The sequence below is a fragment of the Pelophylax lessonae genome (assembly GCF_965119305.1).
Source record: "Pelophylax lessonae genome assembly, chromosome: 2".
In the NCBI taxonomy this organism is placed as follows: Eukaryota; Metazoa; Chordata; class Amphibia; order Anura; family Ranidae; genus Pelophylax; species Pelophylax lessonae.
This window is the reverse complement of record NC_138769.1, coordinates 400,671,648-400,691,210: the sequence shown is the minus strand read 5'-3', so window position 1 is coordinate 400,691,210 and position 19,563 is coordinate 400,671,648. Positions and strand designations below refer to the sequence as shown.

The 19,563-nt window shown below is 40.8% G+C and overlaps 1 protein-coding gene across 1 annotated transcript in view; it reads left to right on the top strand.

The window, feature by feature from the left end:
* SBDS (SBDS ribosome maturation factor) overlaps positions 1-19,563 on the top strand; it is a 36,572-nt gene that overhangs the window by 4,485 nt on the left and 12,524 nt on the right. The window contains exons 2-3 of the mRNA XM_082247803.1: positions 1,703-1,832; positions 15,297-15,497. Of these exons, the coding sequence (XP_082103929.1) occupies positions 1,703-1,832; positions 15,297-15,497 (331 nt within the window). The remainder of the gene's footprint in view (positions 1-1,702; positions 1,833-15,296; positions 15,498-19,563) is intronic.

Sequence of the window (19,563 nt, the reverse complement as noted above, 5' to 3'; positions counted from 1 at the left end):
GCCACTTATAAGAGAAAAATGTGCTGATAAAGGCACTGAAAACCCAAGTGATTTTACCGCAAGCTTGTGCCCATTTTATCATGTGGCTCAAAAATGTAACACGGGTGCTTTATCGATGCTTTGTTTTTAATGTGCTTTTTCGGTGTGGGTTTTTTTTTTTTTTTTTTTTACTGACCAAAAATCCTGCAAGCAGGATTTTTAACACCACTACGGAAGCACAAAGGACCAGTGTGAAGATATACATAGAATTTAAAGGGATACATTTGTTTCTTGAGCTTTTCTTGTGCTAAAGGTGCCAATAATGGCTGACAATAAATTCATATTCATGATATTAAATTAAAAAGTCGAATATAATACTATTATATATAAAAAAAAAATTAAAAATTGTCATTTTCGATACCAAAATTTCTCTTTGGTGCACTTCTAGTTAATCATAGAAAACATAACTCTCTAGCCCCCTCCTTAAAGTGTTACTAAACGCACAACAGTAAAATCAGTGTGTGTATTCAGTAAAGCATGCTTGTTATGCTCCAGGGGGATGGCTGCTCAGGACTGGATGACTATTTCTCATCACCTACCCACACCGGAACTATTTCAAATGGTTTTCTTTGACATGAGCTTATGCTTGCAGATGTGAGTGCATATTTTTATCTATTAAATGTACAATAAAGTCTACACTTAGAGGTGCCTCTGTCTTTCTTCATGCTTGTGCTACTAACTGGGGAACTTAAGGGGTTAATCTTCCGCATTGTGTAAAAAGGCTGTGTGATCCTGTCTGCTCTGATTCTCCCCTTCTTCCATAGTCCCCAGTCCATCTGATAGCACAGAGCCTTAGGGGCACTCTGCACATGCTCAGTTTGGTGTGTATTGCCAGAGAGTTTTTTTTTTTCTTAGGAAGGTGCATGTGATCAGCACTGTCCAGACAGAGGGTCAGTGGTCCTGCAGCCTCACAGGACAATCAGGGGAGAATGAAAACTCCTCCTGCAAGCTTTAACCAGTGCTTGGTAAGATACAGTAAAAGCAAAAAAATATGCATTTTATTTATTTTCTTCAGGAGCCTGGAAAGCACTACTGGTGCAGTCATGTCTTCCAGCTTTCACCCTGTGTCTCTGTATGGGCTTTCTGTTTGAACCAGCAGAGTGCTCATCAGCCCTCGCAGCCCATTAAAATTACAAATCATTCTGCCGTGGTGGAAGGGGGGTGCTTGTAGTTTATTTATTCACTGGAATCTGTGAATGAATGATGTGGCTGTGTGGACGGAGCCAGGTGGGGTAACTGGAGGGGGGGAAGTGAACTTAGCCTTTAACATTACATAGGAAGGGAAAGCTCAGTTAGATTTTTACGTAAGTAAAATGGTTACAGCAGTTTTTAAATATTTTTATAAGTTATTCTATGTGAATAAGAATATTTAGCAAATTTTAAGTAGATGTTCTAATTTGGCTACAAAAGTGGAAATAAACGTTAATGTTTTGGCATCACTAAATCAGCTGGGTTTTTACATCGCGTACAAGATTTGAAGATTTTTAATTATGTGCTCAGGAGTAAAACAAAAACTGGAAAAAACATCCAGGTTACATTGTATTTATTTCTCAGCCATTGGCTAAAATGTGCAGTACTGTACCAGCCATAGAGAAATAATTGTGTTTTATATTCTTTAAATAATATGTAACTTTTTTTTTTTTTTTTTTCATTTTGATCATAGGGAGAAAGATCTAGATGAAGTCTTACAAACGCACTCTGTATTCATGAATGTGTCCAAAGGTCAGGTGGCCAAGAAAGAGGATCTGGTCAAATCATTTGGAACAGAGGATCAGACAGAGATCTGCAAGCAGGTAATCAAATGATGCCAGTTAAAGGAAAAGCTTTGTATATAATTGCTACCAGTAATAATTTCATCTACAAAAATAGTTTAGTAGTCTAACACTTTTTTAGTTGACTAAAACTAAAATGACATTTTAGTCCCAAGACTATGACTAAATCAAAATTAACACTGCACTACCACATGAAAAACACAGCGCGGAGACACAGCTGCCATCTGCCTGCTCAGCGGGGAATAGGCGGATCGATTCCCCCGCTGAAAAAAACTGAGTCCGCCTGACGGACTCCCCTGTGTGAAAGGGGCCTTATACTTTAAGGACCCGGCCTTTTTCTAACATTTGTTGTTTACAAGTAAAAATCTGTATTTCTTGCTAGAAATTTAGGACCCCCAAAAATATTTATATTTTTAGCAGAAACTCAAGAGCAGGAGTCTAAAACTGGCAGTTCTCCAGCTGTTGCAGAACTACAAGTCCCATCTTGCCTCTGCCTATGGTAGTCATGCTTGTAACTGTCAGCCTTGCAATGCCTCATGGGAATTGTAGTTCTGCAGCAGCTGGAGAGCCTCCTGTTTGAGACCCCTGCTCTAGAGAATAAAATGGCGGTCATTGCAAGTTTTTTATGTCTCAGTTTTTTTAAATGCAATTTTTTTTGGAAAAAAGATACACAATTAAAAAAAAAAAAAAAAAAAAAACTAAGATATACTCCAATTTATTTTTGTATAATATGAAAGAAGATGTTGACCAACTAAATAGATACCTAACATTCATGCATTAAAATTGCGTGCGCTCGTCAAATGGTGCCAAACTACGGTACCTAAAAAATCTCCATAGGTGACGCTTTAAATATTTCTACAGGTTACCAGTTTAGAGTTACTGAGGAGGTCTAGTGCTAGTATTATTGTTCTTGCTCAGGCGTTCGCAGGGGTGCAAACACTGTTTACATATGTGGGCATGACCTACGTATGCGTTCACTACTGAACATGGGGATACTTTTAATAAAAAAAAAAAAAATATAATAATAAATTATATATATATATATATATATATATATATATATATTTTTTTTTTTTAAAGACCCCAAATTTCTCCTCCATTCTTAAAAGCAAAAAATGGAAAAATTGTATTTTTTGCTTTAAGAAAAAAAAAAAAAAAATGTTTACATGGCCCAAAAAACAGAGTGACGTCATAACATTGCTCTTGTCTTCCAATGACGTAGAGATGAGCGGTGGCCATCTTGCCATCGCTTATCTCTATGGGAAGACACTGCCAAAGCCAGTTCCCGGGTTTAGCAATCAGTAATGTAAGCTTGGGAAGCTGCTGGGGGGCAGCTTTCCCACTGCTTCTAAAAATGATCCTGCAGCGAATCCCCTGCAGGGATCCCTTTTTATCTGAAAGAGTTGTGCCCAAGGGAAAAGAAAATACTGAGGTTATGGCATCTAGATGCAGTCATAACTCCAGTATTTACCATTAAAGTAATGACCTATTTTCAAAGTTAGGTGGTCAGCAAGTGGTTAATACCATAAATAATGTTATTAGATCTTTACTCTAGAAGTATATAATGAGCTTGGAAATTCTAGAGAAATGTTTAAATAATGCATTACAATTTAATTAAACCCATTCGATTTTAGTCCACTAAAATACGACGAAAGCTAAAACAATTCAGATAACTAAAATATGACTAAAACTAAAATGGCATTTTAGTCAAAAGTAGAGCTGCACGATTTTAGATAAAATGAGAATCACAATTTTTTTTGCTTAGAATAAAGATCATGATTCTATGCGCAACATTATATTTCACATTATACAAAAAAATTGGGCTAACCGTACTGTTTAGTTTTTTTTAATTCATTAAAGTGTATTTTTTTCCCCCAAAAAATGTGTTTCAAAGACTGCTGTGCAAATTCAGTGTAACATTAAATATTGCAACAATCGCCACTTTTTTTTTTCTCTAGGGTCTTTGCTAAATATATACAGTGGGTACGGAAAGTATTCAGACCCCCTTAAATTTTTCACTCTGTTATATTGCAGCCATTTGCTAAAATCATTTAGGTTCATTCTTCTTCCTCATGAATGTACACATAGCACCCCATACTGACAGAAAAACACAGAATTGTTGACATTGTTGCAGATTTATTAAAAAAGAAAAACTGAAATATCACATGGTCCTAAGTATTCAGACCCTTTGCTCAGTATTTAGTAGAAGCCCCCTTTTGATCTAATACAGCCAGGAGTCTTTTTGGGAAAGATGCAACAAGTCTTTCACACCTGGATTTGGGGATCCTCTGCCATTCCTCCTTGCAGATCCTCTCCAGTTCTGTCAGGTTGGATGGTAAACGTTGGTGGACAGCCATTTTTAGGTCTCTCCAGAGATGCTCAATTGGGTTTAAGTCAGGGCTCTGGCTGGGCCATTCAAGAACAGTCACGGAGTTGTTGTGAAGCCACTCCTTCGTTATTTTAGCTGTGTGCTTAGGGTCATTGTCTTGTTGGAAGGTAAACCTTCGGCCCAGTCTGAGGTCCAGAGCACTCTGGAGAAGGTTTTTGTCCAGGATATCCCTGTACTTGGCCGCATTCATCTTTCCCTCGATTGCAACCAGTCGTCCTGTCCCTGCAGCTGAAAAACACCCCCACAGCATGATGCTGCCACCACCATGCTTCACTGTTGGGACTGTATTGGACAGGTGATGAGCAGTGCCTGGTTTTCTCCACACATACCGCTTAGAATTAAGGCCAAAAAGTTCTATTTTGGTCTCATCAGACCAGAGAATCTTATTTCTCACCATCTTGGAGTCCTTCAGGTGTTTTTTAGCAAACTCCATGCGGGCTTTCATGTGTCTTACACTGAGGAGAGGCTTCCGTCGGGCCACTCTGCCATAAAGCCCCGACTGGTGGAGGGCTGCAGTGATGGTTGACTTTCTACAACTTTCTCCCATCTCCTGACTGCATCTCTGGAGCTCAGCCACAGTCATCTTTGGGTTCTTCTTTACCTCTCTCACCAAGGCTCTTCTCCCCCGATAGCTCAGTTTGGCCGGACGGCCAGCTCTAGGAAGGGTTCTGGTCGTCCCAAACGTCTTCCATTTGAGGATTATGGAGGCCACTGTGCTCTTAGGAACCTTAAGTGCAGCAGAAATCTTTTTGTAACCTTAGCCAGATCTGTGCCTTGCCACAATTCTGTCTCTGAGCTCTTCAGGCAGTTCCTTTGACCTCATGATTCTCATTTGCTCTGACATGCATTGTGATCTGGAAGGTCTTGTATAGACAGGTGTGTGGCTTTCCTAATCAAGTCCAATCAGTATAATCAAACACAGCTGGACTCCAATGAAGGTGTAGAACCATCTCAAGGATGATCAGAAGAAATGGAAAGCACCTGAGTTAAATATGAGTGTCACAGCAAAGGGTCTGAATACTTAGGACCATGTGATATTTCAGTTTTTCTTTTTTAATAAATCTGCAACAATGTCAACAATTCTGTGTTTTTCTGTCAGTATGGGGTGCTATGTGTACATTCATGAGGAAGAAGAATGAACTTAAATGATTTAAGCAAATGGCTGCAATATAACAAAGAGTGAAAAATTTAAGGGGGTCTGAATACTTTCCGTACCCACTGTGTGTGTGTGTATGTGATATATATAAATTCAAATGAAAATGGCTGAAAAACATATTTCATGTTGCATTGTGGGTGTTTGGGAGGGTCTCCTGATGTGTTTTGCAAAAAAAACGCCTCTGAACGCAAATGCCGCTAAACGCGGCATGCAAACGCGACACAATGGGCGTTTTTAAACGTCGTTCTGTAGCTGTCAAGTTCCAGCGTTCAAAGTACTTTTTCAAACGTCCCGTGTACATGTAGCCTTACAAAGCAGAGTTGTTCTCTGCTCACTCACAGCTGTAAAAAAAAAAAAAAAAAAAGGAGTCTCCAGCAAATGTTTATCAACATTGCCAGGGCTGGGAGATAACTGTAGAAACAAAATGTTTTACAATGTATCATTTCATTCTTTTTTAGAGCCCATTCACACAGGGGCGACACGACTTGCCGGGGCAACCTGTGAAGTCGCGGACTTCATATCATTGAAGTCAATGCAAGTCGCCTCCAGGTCGCCCCAAAGTAGTACAGGACCCTTTTTCTAAGTCGAAGCGACTTGTGTCGCTCCTATTAGAACGGGTCCTGTGCTAATCAATGGCAGGCGACCCACCGCCACTTGCCAGGCGACCAAGTCGCCTGACAAGTCGCGCTAGTGTGAATGGGGACTTAAAGGATTGAACTTCCATCTGTATGTGAGGGAAGTTTAACCTCTAGAGTCGATTCACATTAGCGCGACTTGTCAGCCTGACAAGTCGCGCTCCCTCGCGGTCCATTGACCGCTACAGGACTTGTTCTAATAGGAGCGACACAAGTCGCTCCGACTTAGAAAAAGGGTCCTGTACTACTTCGGGGTGACCTCGGAGCAACTTGCATAGACTTCCATTATGAGAAGTCCATGCAAGTCGCTCCGAAGTCGCCCCTGAAGTAGTAAGGAGTCGTGTCGCCTCAGTGTGAACCGACTCTTAAAGACTAAGCCTTTTTCTTAACTTGTCTGTATTTTTTGCTAGAAAATTGTGTGTGTGTGTGTGTGTGTGTATGTATGTATGTATGTATGTATGTATGTATGTATATATATATATATATATATATATATATATATATATATATATATATATAGTATGTTTGGGGTTCTAAGTAATTTTCTAGCAAAAAATACAGATTTTAACCTGTAAACAAGTTAAGAAAAAGGCTTAGTCTTTAAGAGGTTAAACTTCCCTCACATACAGATGGAAGTTCAATCCTTTAAAAAAGAATGAAATGATACATTGTAAAACATTTTGTTTCTACAGTTATCTCCCAGCCCTGGCAATGTTGATAAACATTTGCTGGAGACTCCTTTTTTTTTTTTTTTTTTTTTTTTTTACAGCTGTGAGTGAGCAGAGAACAACTCTGCTTTGTAAGGCTACATGTACACGGGACGTTTGAAAAAGTACTTTGAACGCTGGAACTTGACAGCTACAGAACGACGTTTAAAAATGCCCATTGTGTCGCGTTTGCATGCCGCGTTTAGCGGCATTTGCGTTCAGAGGCATTTTTTGCAAAACACATCAGGAGACCCTCCCAAACACCCACAATGCAACATGAAATATGTTTTTCAGCCATTTTCATTTGAATGAACATATACATATATATGTATGTGTGTATGTGTATGTGTATGTATATATATATATATGGCATGCGACGGTATCAGATTTCCATGCTGCGATTAATTGATTAGGGTTTTGCCACGGTATACGGTATTATCACGGTATTCAATTATTAAACTTAAATTATTACATTTCTACCTCACTTCAATTTCATTGCTGAATTTAGGGACTTTGGTTCACTTTTGCACATAATTATGTAGTCAGTCAGTACAGACTCTGTGAACCAGGCCTAAAATAAGCCATCAAGCAGTGTCTGGGCTACCTGGTGATGACTGGTCCTGGCGCTTGGCTCCGATCTGATAGCCTGGTCATTAGGGGCTAAATCCTTGCGGTCCAGAAGTGGTTAAACCTGCAGGAGGACCTGTGTTTTTATTTATAAATTACTTTACTATTGCCTTAGGCCTGGTTCACATGTATGCGGGTTGGCGGTTCACATTTGCACAGGCATAACAGCCCATTGATTTGAATGGGCTGTTATGCCCTCATTTTCCGCAGAAAAAAAGGAGCATGCAGCATTTAAAAAAAAAACAGTGGCCTTGAAATCCAACCCGCTTTTGCACCATGCAGTTCCTGCATCGGGAAGGGTTCTGCATTTTTAAATACATGGGCCCAGCATTTAAAACACAGTCTGCGTGTGCAGGAACTGCAAGTAAGTCGCATGGTGCAAAAGCAGGATGGGGTTCACGGCCAATGCATTTTTTTAAATTCTGCATGCGGCTTTTTTGAGCAGAAAACGCAGGCATAGCAGCCCAAACCCATTCAAATCAATGGGCTGCTATCCCTGTGCAAATATGGGCCGCTAACCCGCATACATGTGAACCGCTAACCCGCATACATGTGAACCGCTAACCCGCATACATGTGAACCAGGCCTAAAAAAATTTATAAATTAAAAACAGTGGTCCTCCTGCAGGTTTAACTACTTCTGGACCGCACGGATTTGCCCCCTTAATGACCAGGCCATCGGATCGGAGCTGAGCGCCAGGACCAGTCAGCAGGTAGGCCAGACACTGCTTGATGACTATATAATAATGTAATGTGGGCTGCTATGCCCGTGTATGTATTTCTATCTATCTATCTATCTATCTATCTATCTATCTATCTATCCCTCCATCTATCTATCCCTCCATCTATCCATCTATCCATCGACAGTGTATGGTAAAAGTACTTGCAGAAACTTGCTTGTAGAAGGCACTGTGTCTCTCTGAGCCCGGGAAGGAAGCATGTGCTGGGAGACGTCTGATTGGTTACAGGGAGGAGCTAAGTCTCTCACTCTAGGATCATATTACCAGAGCTGTTTCTATTGAGTGAGTGAACTGCTGAGTGAGTGAATAAGGCCCCGTTCACATTGGGACGATCCGACTTCCTGGGGCGACCTCCGAGGTCGCGGTGCGAGCAGCGTGCCGCGACCTCGGAGCGGCCGGCACGGACTTCATAACATTGAAGTCTATGACGGTCGCTCCGGTTCGCCCCAAAGAAGCTCCGGACCCTTCTTCTAAGTCGGAGCGACTTGTGTCGCTCCTATTAGAACGGGTCCGCAGCTTCCCTATGGAAGGCGACCTGTGAGGCGACCAGGTCGCCTCACAGGTCGCCCCAGTGTGAACAGGGACTGAGTCATCCAGCTCACTGAAATGTATCAATTCTAAAGTCAGACCCAGGAGCAGATAAAGACGGTATTTTAAAAATGCTACAATAACAACACCGTGGGTATGCAATACCGTGATATATCGAATTACCGAAAACCGGCATATGTCATATATATATATACATACACACACACGCGCGTGTATGTATACCCCCAACCCAAAATCTGCATAGTTGGGTGACCTGACTCTGCCATGCCAGGGTGACCCCACTCTGCCATGTCAGGGTGACCAGTGTTTAGAGTGACCTGACTCTGCCATGTTAGGGTGACCTGACTCTGCCATGCCAGGATGACCGTGTATGTATGTACATATATATATGTGTGTGTGTGTGTGTGTGTGTGTGTGTGTATGTGTGTGTGTGTATATATATATATATATATATATATATATATATATATATATATATATATATATATATATATATATATACACACACATATGTATATAAGGCCTCCTGAAAACGCGGGGGAACGGTCGCGTTTTTGCATTTGAAACGCCGGGAAACACGCGTTCGAACGCAATTAATTGCTTTCCAAAAAACGACACTGAACTCAACTGCCTGTAAATGACTGTAAACGACCCTGTGTACATGGACAGATAAGATAACATGGAGGTAGGTTCAGGGGCTTCTGAAAAAAAGCCCAACTGCTCCTAAATGGCCATTTACAAGTTGTAGTGTACATGAGTCCTTAGAATCAATCAATCAAAGAAATGCAGTTTTTAGATCGTAGGTGGAATTTAAGATCTGGTTGAATCGAGATTGTGATTTTTTTTTTTTTTTTTTTTTTAACGATTAATGGTGCAGCTCTAGTCAAAAGACTATATAACCCTAAATAAAAATGTGACTCCAAAATGAACACTGACTGGTTGCTACCCTAGCCCTTTTTTTGCTTTTTATTTTACACTAATAAATGTATCTTTTCTTTTTAATTTGAAAGCAGCTAGCATTTTGCAAAACTGTGGCCTGTCTTCTGTAAAAAAAGATTGATCTCAGTACCATGTGTATAAGATATCTGATTCCCCTTTCTCAAATCATTGGCACACTGCTTTGCCCAAAAGTCATTCTCTGCAACAGGAAGTAAATATTTAGTAATATACTTTGGGTTCAGCACAGCTAAAGGGGTGTGGGGGCTACATCTATGACATTGAGGATGGTCATATGATTATAGTTTAGGCAGGTTTACTCATGTACTAGTAAGTTCAGCAATGACACAGGCAAAAGCCATACATTAAAGCGGAGTTCCGGCCACAAAATCGACATAGTCGATTTTGGGCCATCCGCTTTCTTTTGGTCACCTGTAAAATAAATGGATAGTTACAATTTTTTTATTTTTTTTGTTTACTTACCTTGTTATTGTAGAAAAATATACAGTAAAACCTTGGATTGCGAGCATAATTCGTTCCAGAAGCATGCTTGTAATCCAAAGCACTCTTATATCAAAGCAAATTTCCCCATAAGAAATAATGGAAACTCAGATGATTCGTTCCACAACCATTTATTCATAAATCCTTCAATTTATAGTCCATATAAAAAGATTATAGCATTGTGATAGGTTGTGTAACCATAAAATGTCCATTCACAAATAGCTGCTTCCACAAGGGGATTGGAAGCAAAATCCAGAAGGAGCTCCAGGGTAGCAATATGGTTACATTTAATGAAGGTACAACATTTAGCAATTCATGGTTGATGAATAAAACAGGCACATCTAAGTATGCAGGCATCCGGGGTAAAGCTTTCCACATAGACTATCTTCTGCACCGCCGGCTGCTAGTCTGTAATCCTGACCGGGAAGACCACCCTGCAGTAAAGCGATCTGAAAGCGAGGGGCAGCATGGAAGGGATGACGTAGATGATGGTGCGGAGGATGGTCCTATGTGGACAGCTTTACCCCTGCTAAATGTTGAACCTTCATTAAATGTAACCATATTGCTACACTTAGAGGCGCCTCTCTTCTCTTTTATACTCCGCTGTGACTTGAGGCTACTTGTATATCAAGACATTGCTTGTATATCAAGTCAAAATTTATTTGAAAATTTTGCTTGTCTTGCAATGCGCTCTTAAACCAAGTTACTCTCAAACCAAGGTTTTACTGTACTCGCCTTCCTTCCACTTCCTCCCTCGGGGGCCGCGGCCCGCGCCATCACTTCCTCTTTGCGATGATTCCTGGGAGCTGAACGTCATCGCTCCCAGGAATCAATGCGCTGGCACCGGCCCCAATCGTCACTTCCGGTGCTTCGCCGCAATCCCTGCTAAACAACTTCTGGGCATGCCCAGAAGCTGTGGAGGAATGCGGCGCTGCACCGGAGGTGAATGAGCGGGGTCGGTGCAGGCGCATTCTGGGAGAAGAGGACACGGAAGAGGACGCAGTAGAGGATCGGGCTGGCTTCAGCTGCCCACATTTGAGATGGCAGCGCTGGAGAAGAAATTTTCAAGGTAAGTATTTCTTCTTGCAGGTAAGTGCGACCCGGGACAGTTCAGAGGCTAGCCATTGTGGAATGTACTATCCCTGACTGTCCCGGGGTATTTTTATTGAAAAATGTTTTTCGTGGCCGGAACTCCGCTTTAATATCCCTAGGGAAGAAGCAGCTATGCAGCAATAAAATCCTTGCAATATGTATAGTTTTCTCAGAAACACTAGTCTCCCTTCAATGAAAATAGTGCAAATAAATTAGAAGTCAAAATAAAACCTCCCCCTTCCCAGCAGCACATAAACCCTTCCATTATCTCTCTATTCATCTGTTGGGAGTGAAGGCCCATGTAAGCATCTAGTCACATAATATGTAGAAGTATGTTCTCCCTGTCAAAGTATACAGTAAATGCCAGTCCAGGGTCAGGCTGTACAGCTCCCATGGAGGCTGATCTGTTTTCTGTCTTAGCCTAGGGCAGTTAAACGCTCTGTCCAGGTTGCCAGAAGGCAAAAACCAATTCCCTTTCTTTCATGAAATCGTTACAAGATTTTTGTTAGCACCTAATTCAGACAGAAGATTTAGCAGAATTGTAGAGACATCCTGGGACAGAGAGAGAATACAAATAATAAAAAAAAAACCCGTATAAAAAATATAAAAGTAATCTCTGCTAGTTAGGACTGTGGTGTGTTTTATTACACTGAATATTACAAATGCCTATTGGTGACTGGTATTCTCTCTGGAGCGCTAGCAAAAAAAAAAAAAATGCACCAAAATTTCAGCCCACAAAAATAATCAGCCGAAAATAGGGTTATCAGTTTTGCCGATAATGGCCGCCGATAACTCATGTGATTTTACCGCACTTGTCGTGTGTTCTTCATAGGTCATGTGACTCAAAAACGTTTTTGATGCATTCTTGCTGTGTTTTCAATGCATTTTGAAAGGGGAGGTGAGTTTTTTTTCTGACCAAAAATGCAGCAAATAGGATTTTTAACACTGCAACGGACCAGTGTGAAGACACACGTAGAATTTAAAGGAATGCATTTTTCTCTTCCAGGGCAGCATCTGAGAGATAGGCTCCTTCCACCTGAAACAGGAAACCCAATAGACCACCATTATAAAATGTCACCTGTGTGCTCCAGTTTGATTGTGTTTCCTCCAGATCCATAGGAGCTGCAGACATTTATTATTTTTTCTCCAGTCTGTGCTAATTGCAGGGGATTCCCTGGCCAGCCTCCCATCCACCTCAGCGGGCTTTAGGTTGTGCAGGTCGGGGGCAGCAACTCGGGGGGGTTTTCACCCCTACTGAGGGGTATGCAACCATCCCCCCACCCCCCCCCCCCACAGCTGCACTAAATGTCGATGGCATTCTCCCCAAAAGACCACTGCACCTGGAATCAAGCCAGCTGTTCAGTCACCGGCATCTTAAGGGCTCCAGCTGACCACAAGTTGCCCCTAAGGCCGACAACCTCATCACAGAACAGCTGATCCACACTGCTGGAGGAGCAAGATGGCAGCGGGCAGCCTCATTTCTATTGCCCCGCGGCACTTCCAGTCAACAGCCTTCTTGGTGAAGGCGGAAGCCCCAGTACTGGACAACAGAGCGGGGCACTTTCGCTTTCGTCATTTCCGGGCGACGGCGTTATTTGAAAAAAAAATAAGAAAGTGAAAAGAAAAAGGAAAAACGTCTGAAAATAAATTCATATTTATTAAACAAAAAAATATATACTGTATTTTCTTGCGTATAAGACTACTTTTGAACCTCAAAAAAATCCCCCCAAAATTGGGGGTCGTCTTATACGCCGAGTATAATATCTCCAAGGTAACCTAAGTATAAGTATTACCGGTAGATGTAATCTCTCAAGACCCTGGCTGTGTGGGAATCCTGTACCGGTATACCGTATGTACCGTAGCTTAGACTACATACAGTGTACCGCACTGAGCCAATCAGCCCGCCTCTCTGACTCTGCCAATCCGAGCAGGCTTTGCATTTAATAATATAATACATCGCTCACTGTGATTGGCTCAGCGTGGTATACTGTATGTAGCTGACGCTACGGTACATACGGTATACCTGTACAGGATTCTCACACAGCCAGCGTCTTGAGATTACATCTACTGGTAATACTTAGGGTACCTTGGAGATATTATGAGAGATTACATGTATTACAGTACTAGGGTACCTTGGAGATTTATGAGAAATCTGATGTTTTTCAATGGTGTTGCCTTGCTTCGGAAGGGGGGGTAGTCTTATACAGTGAGTATAGCCCAAAACCTATGTTTTAACTTGAAAATTAGGGGGGTCGTCTTATACGCTGGAAAATACGGTACTTTTTTTTTTTTTTTTTTTTTTTAACAGTGTTGCCTGAATTTTCGGTTTCAGAATCGTATTTTTCATTTTAGTGCACCACTGTTGCAAATCAGTTGTAGGATTTTTATTACTCTGTCAGCCTATTGGTAAGTTTCTCCTCACTCCCTGTCTTGGAGGTACATTTAGAGGGGGGCAAATCTTTCCCAAATGAGTGCAAATTCCACATTTGACAGTTGTCCCCAGGTTAAATGAGACATCGGATCAATCAGAAGATTTCACCTCAACCCCCTATTCCAGTGACATACTTTGCATTCGGGAATAAAAATAACAAAACCTGTATAAATGTAACCAGAAAATAAAATGGGAGGAGTCGATGGACCACATTTTTCTGTCATAACTCTTCTATGTTTCTTTGGAAAGTTCAAAACTAATCTTATAAAATATTATACTGAAAGGGTAGTTGTTGCTTGGAAGTAGTGTGTCAGTCAACAGTAATTGGATTCAAACATGCTTGGGACAAACATACTCCAAAAACGTAAAAAAAAAAAATTATATATTATCACACACAAAGTGTAAATAATTTTAAAAAAATGGGGCTGGCTCAATGTGAGCCTCTATGGTCTTTTTTCACTCTTCTAGGTTTCCAAGTCGACATGGTTTTCCCCGTCCAGTGCGCAAAGAGCAGTAGCCCTTTACCCCGTTATAACCCCCTCATATGGGTTCAGTAGTGGCATCACTCATTACAGGCATTGGGCATGTTTACGTTACAGCAGTTTACAGCAAAATGCTGGATATATATAGGACTGCTGTTTAAGCAAAGCAATGTAGATCTGTAAATCTTGCTTTTAGGGCTCGTTTACACCAGATGCAGTCAGGTGCCTTTTTTAAACACCTAAACGCATAAATGTAGTATGAATGCATTCTAAGAGTCTAGTTTACATCATTGCATTGCTTTCATGTGCATTTCAAAAAAATACAGCTTGCTGCATCTTTTCACACTGGAACGCACCTCGAACACTCGCAAATGTACATATAAACGTAACTTAGTCAAGAAAATAAATTCTCCCATTCCCCTGACGATGTGTTATGATGCAAAACATGTTAGGAGGGGCTTGAACTTGTGACGTCATAAGCTCGCTGAGGAGGCTTGCTGGCAAGGCATCTGTGTTTCTACGCATAAGATTTGCTTCGGTTATGTGAGTACATGTCCGTGTTTTTAATAAATATATGCCTAACAGTTTTTACACCATATGCGGCAAAGCATTCAGTTGGTGGTGCACTTTATATTTAATCCATTTTGAACCTTTTGTTGATTGATCATATTAATTTTTGTATTTTAGCACTCATTTAATTATCTATCTGGTAGCACACCTATTCTATATGTATATAAAGAAAATTAAATTAAATTGAATTGAATAAAAATTAAATTTAAAATGTATTCCAAAAAATGCACGTAAACATAAATCCAGAAACACAGTGAACACAGATTGTGATGTAAATGAACCCTTAAAACAGAACTGAGGTTACGTGGTATCAAACGTTAGCAGGCAGGCTTTTATTGCCGAAGAGAAATGATGTCTCTTAGTGAAATGCGCCTACCTTCCTGCTGGCTCACTGTTCTCACCAGCGCTGTAAACTCTGCATGTGCAGTTCTGCTTACAGTCCTGAACTGTTGTATGTGCACAGGAGTGATGTCATCCCACATCAGCCAATGAAGATGGCTGAGGACTGGCACGCGAGGGACTGATGGGAAGGGGAGTATTAACCCTTTTAGTTTTGCTTTAAATAGATTATTTAAATATACTGTAATGGTGAGATTGTGTTAAATGTTTTATGTACGGTATATTTGAGCAAACCTTTTACTTTTTAACTTTGATCTTCTTTTATTCTACAGATTTTGTCAAAGGGGGAGCTTCAAGTATCTGAAAAAGAGCGGAGTACACAACTAGAGCAAATGTTTCGGGATATTGCAACCATTGTGGCTGAAAAATGTGTTAATCCAGAGACAAAAAGGCCATATACTGTGAACCTCATTGAAAGAGCAATGAAAGACGTCCATTATTCAGTGAAAGCCACAAAGAGCACAAAGCAACAAGTAAGTGAAATATTGTTACATAAAGGAGAACTCTAACAAAGCATTATTTGATCTTGTAATGTATTCTTTAAAAAAACATGAAATGCATTTTGAAATATAGCTTGTATTAATACAATGATATGTCATTATATTAGATTCCTATGAACCCAGGCACAGCAGCCCTCAGACAGTGAAAGAGAGGGGCAGCCCTGTGAGCCAGATATTGTTCTGTTGATTTATATAATACTATCAGTTTAATGATGAACATTCTATACACTGGAGAAAAGGAAACCTATTTGTAGGCTTACATCAGATAGGTCATTACCATTAGGCATTATAAAACTCTGCAAACTGAAGTGGGTCAAATGTGGCACATACTTTATAGCGGAGATCATGTATTGTTTGAGTGAAATCCTAGGCATAAAATTTTTACAAAATATTAATATGTGATATCAGTACAGCAATATAGAGGATTTCAGGTTTCACTGAATTAAGTTGTACAGGTTTTCATTTGCATTTTATTTATATATGTGCATTTACAACTATCATTCAGTTGACTAAGGCAGGCTATACACGGTTTGAATATCAGCCAGTTCAGCAGGGACCAGCCGAGATTCGAACCATGTATGGGCAGGCTAAATGTACCGAGTCAATGAAACAACCTGGGTACAGCCAACATGCCAGCTTTTACCTGCGATAGCGGCTGCTGTAGCCAATAGCAATAATCACTGTCTTCTTCTGGCGGGGGACAGCTTTCCACGTCCTCCGCCAGGAGAACACAATGGCCTGGCAGGAGGGATTCCCGCATCAACACTGTCTGTGTTGATGAGGGAAATTAGCAAATGTCCTTCCTGCAACACGTGGTTGCAGGAAAGAAATTCACTCTGTGTATGGCCGGCGTTATGGAGGAAACAAGCTTTCTACACATAGCTATTATTTGTACTAGGGATCTACCGATATCGTTTTTTCAGGGCCGATACCGATTTTCCCACAATCCTTTAGGCAGATAGCCGATATTAGGTGCTGATATTCTGCACATTTATTTATTTATTTATTTATTTATTTATTTTTCCGATCACTTTTGATGAGGTCATGTGAGCTGATGTCTTATCTTCTTTATTATATTTCTCCTCATATGTGTAACAGAATCTCCCTGGTAGATGTTTTAGTACAAGCCTGACATAGAATCAGGTCTGAACTGGGTGGTAGCACTGATCATGATACCACACTCAGATTTCCTAATGTGGTTTAGTCCTGAACTATGAGCACTGTGACCTACCTCACATCTATTGGTGTGCAGCCTATGGGATTAAATATGAGCAGACTCTTTACTGCCGTAGTGTGTCTGTGGGCTTTCAAATGCTTTATATTGAACCAAACATAAAAAAAATGTTTTTAAAATGTCTACTGTTTAAGATAGTTTTGGATGAATCTAAACTGGATCAGTCTATTTGCTGCACTGATGACATCATTGAGCCAGCAGCTAGTAATTTCATCCCACATGTCCAGTAATGGGATAGAAGTGTAGGAAGTATACATTCTAAGGTACTCAAAAGTTTAAATGACAATTGTTTGTAGCAGATTGTGGATATCCGATACAACTTTCTGTTGAGTGAAAATGTAGAGTAGGTGTCAAGTGGATCTTCCAGAAAGGATACTTAAATTGTAATTTTAGTCAGAAAATGAAGTTCTGCTAGATCACTTCAGGCTGGCCCCTTTTGCAGGTATAGTTATGTAGGACATTAAAGAAAAAAAAAGTGTCCTATACTGTTCAAAATTAAGTAATACACGGTCTTGCCCTACTCTGCACATGCTCAGTTGCTCTCCATTTTTAGGCACTGACAAATTTGTAGAGGCTGATCTGCTGACAGCCTTAAAGCAGAATTAAAATCTCCTATCCTTTACAGCCAAGAAAGCTGCTTCTACTTGCTCTGCAACTGTTTTATTTGGTGCTATGTATGTAATCAGGTATGACACCAGCCATTCGACAGTTTGGTTGAGGACACAAGCTAGTGTTACAGTTGGCAATCCTCCTGTTTCTACTTGCCTGGATCTGCCATTTTGCTGAAGCCCAGAGCCCCTGATCAGCAGTAAAACATAAAGCAGAACTCAACCCATTGATTTAACAGTTTCAAAAAACAGTTACATTCCTGGAATGTTGGGATTGCTTACTGTCACATTTCCTTGTGTCCTCAACCAAACTGTCAAACCATCAAATGGCTGGTGTCATAACTGATCACATGTGCAGCATAATGGCAGTTGCAGATCAAACTGAAGCAGCTTCCTTGGCCGTATAGAATAGGAGGGTTTAATTCTGCTTTAAGGCTGTCAACAGTTTGGCCTAAAAATGCCTAAAATGGGAGAGCAACTAAGCATGTGCAGAGCAGGGTGGAACAGTGTATTACTGGATTTTAAACCGTATAGACAATTATTTTTAATGTCCTACATAGCTATACCAGCAAAAAGGGCCAGCCTGAAGTTCTCTAGCAGGACTTCATTTTCTGACTAAAGTTCCACTTTAAGTATCCTTTCTGGAAGATCCACTTGACAACCTACTCTACATTTTCACTTAACAGAAAGTTGTAACAGATATCTACAATCTGCTACAAACAGCTGTCATTTTAACCTTTTTAGTACTTCCTACACTTCTATCCTATCACTGGACATGTGGGATGAAATTTCTAGCTGCTGGCTCAGTGATTTCATCAGTACAGCAAATAGACTGATCCAGTTTAGATTCATCCACTGTTTTATAATATACACTCGACCAGCTCTATACAATACTACATCGCTGAAACTGCCCATGATGCCTCCAGAGCCAAGCCAAAATATATTTAACCCCATTGGATTGTGCTGCATGATGAGGAATTGCTGGTCTTTTTGGTCTTTTTCTGTCGGCCTGCCTTGGCCCACTTCCTCCAGCAGCCTCTGCAGAATTATGCCTTTTAGGTTGCATCAATAACTTATTCCCCACTACCACCACAATAACTACTGTGTTTCACACTGTATGATTCTATGCTCAGAAAGTTATTCTGTTACAATAGAGGCCAGATCCCCCTAGCAGATCATGAGGGTCTAACCACTAACTGGTATTCACCAGAGCTCCTGACGATGGAGATGTGTTTTGCTGCATGTTAGTACCAGGTTGCAAGCCTAAGGATCGCCCCACCAGGAAGTGAGCAAGCCGGACTCCAGTAGCAAATATAGCATGTAGATATAAAGCAAAGGCGTAGTCAGTAAACAAGCCAAAGGTCTGTAATCGGAAGTAATTGAATTTTGATCAGACTGAAGGGTAGTTGATTAACAAGCCAAGGGTCAGTAAGAAGTGGTAGTGAAAATAAGGACAGCAGCAGGTATGCAAGGAGCATGATACCGACTGGAGAGAGCAGAATAATCTGGCAAACCGGAAAGGCAGATGCATGGATTAAATCAGGAAGTTGATAGGAGGAGCAAAGGGTTCAATAGAAAGAAGACAAAATAAGGTTGTCCTATGAAGCAGAGAGCTGTCAAGTCCTGACACCCATTCTTTTTTGCATACAAAATCTCACACAACTCAACCCTATGAACAGACCTTGTTTTACTATCCTTCATTGTGAAGGACACTGTTCAGGTCTGGGATCTAGTTAGGCACTCCAGGTCTGGGTTATGCGAGAAGCCACACAATTGCATAAGTTAATCATGGTGAATGGTGGTTAACATTTCCCACTGTTGCAGAAAGACGTGAAACTTTCAAATATTTTATGTCGGGTCATGTGAAATATTCCTACCTCCTTTAAAACAGAGATCCTGTAGTGATCCCCAAGCCCTGAGCCTGATCTTCCCAATCTATACAGATCTACTGACACCACTCACAGCTACCTGCCTATACACAACAGTGGACTTTGGACATAGGCATGGGTATATCTGACCAGAATTGATCCGATATGTGGGCCAATGCCAAAGTCGGCTCGCTTAATGTACTGGCAACTGAGACCAATTACAAGGTCTTATACAGTGGTATATGGTACCTGTTAGGATCGCCCATTGCATACATGCAGGATTGCAGACAGTGGGGAACTTTCTACAAAGTTTGACAGACATGTCCTGT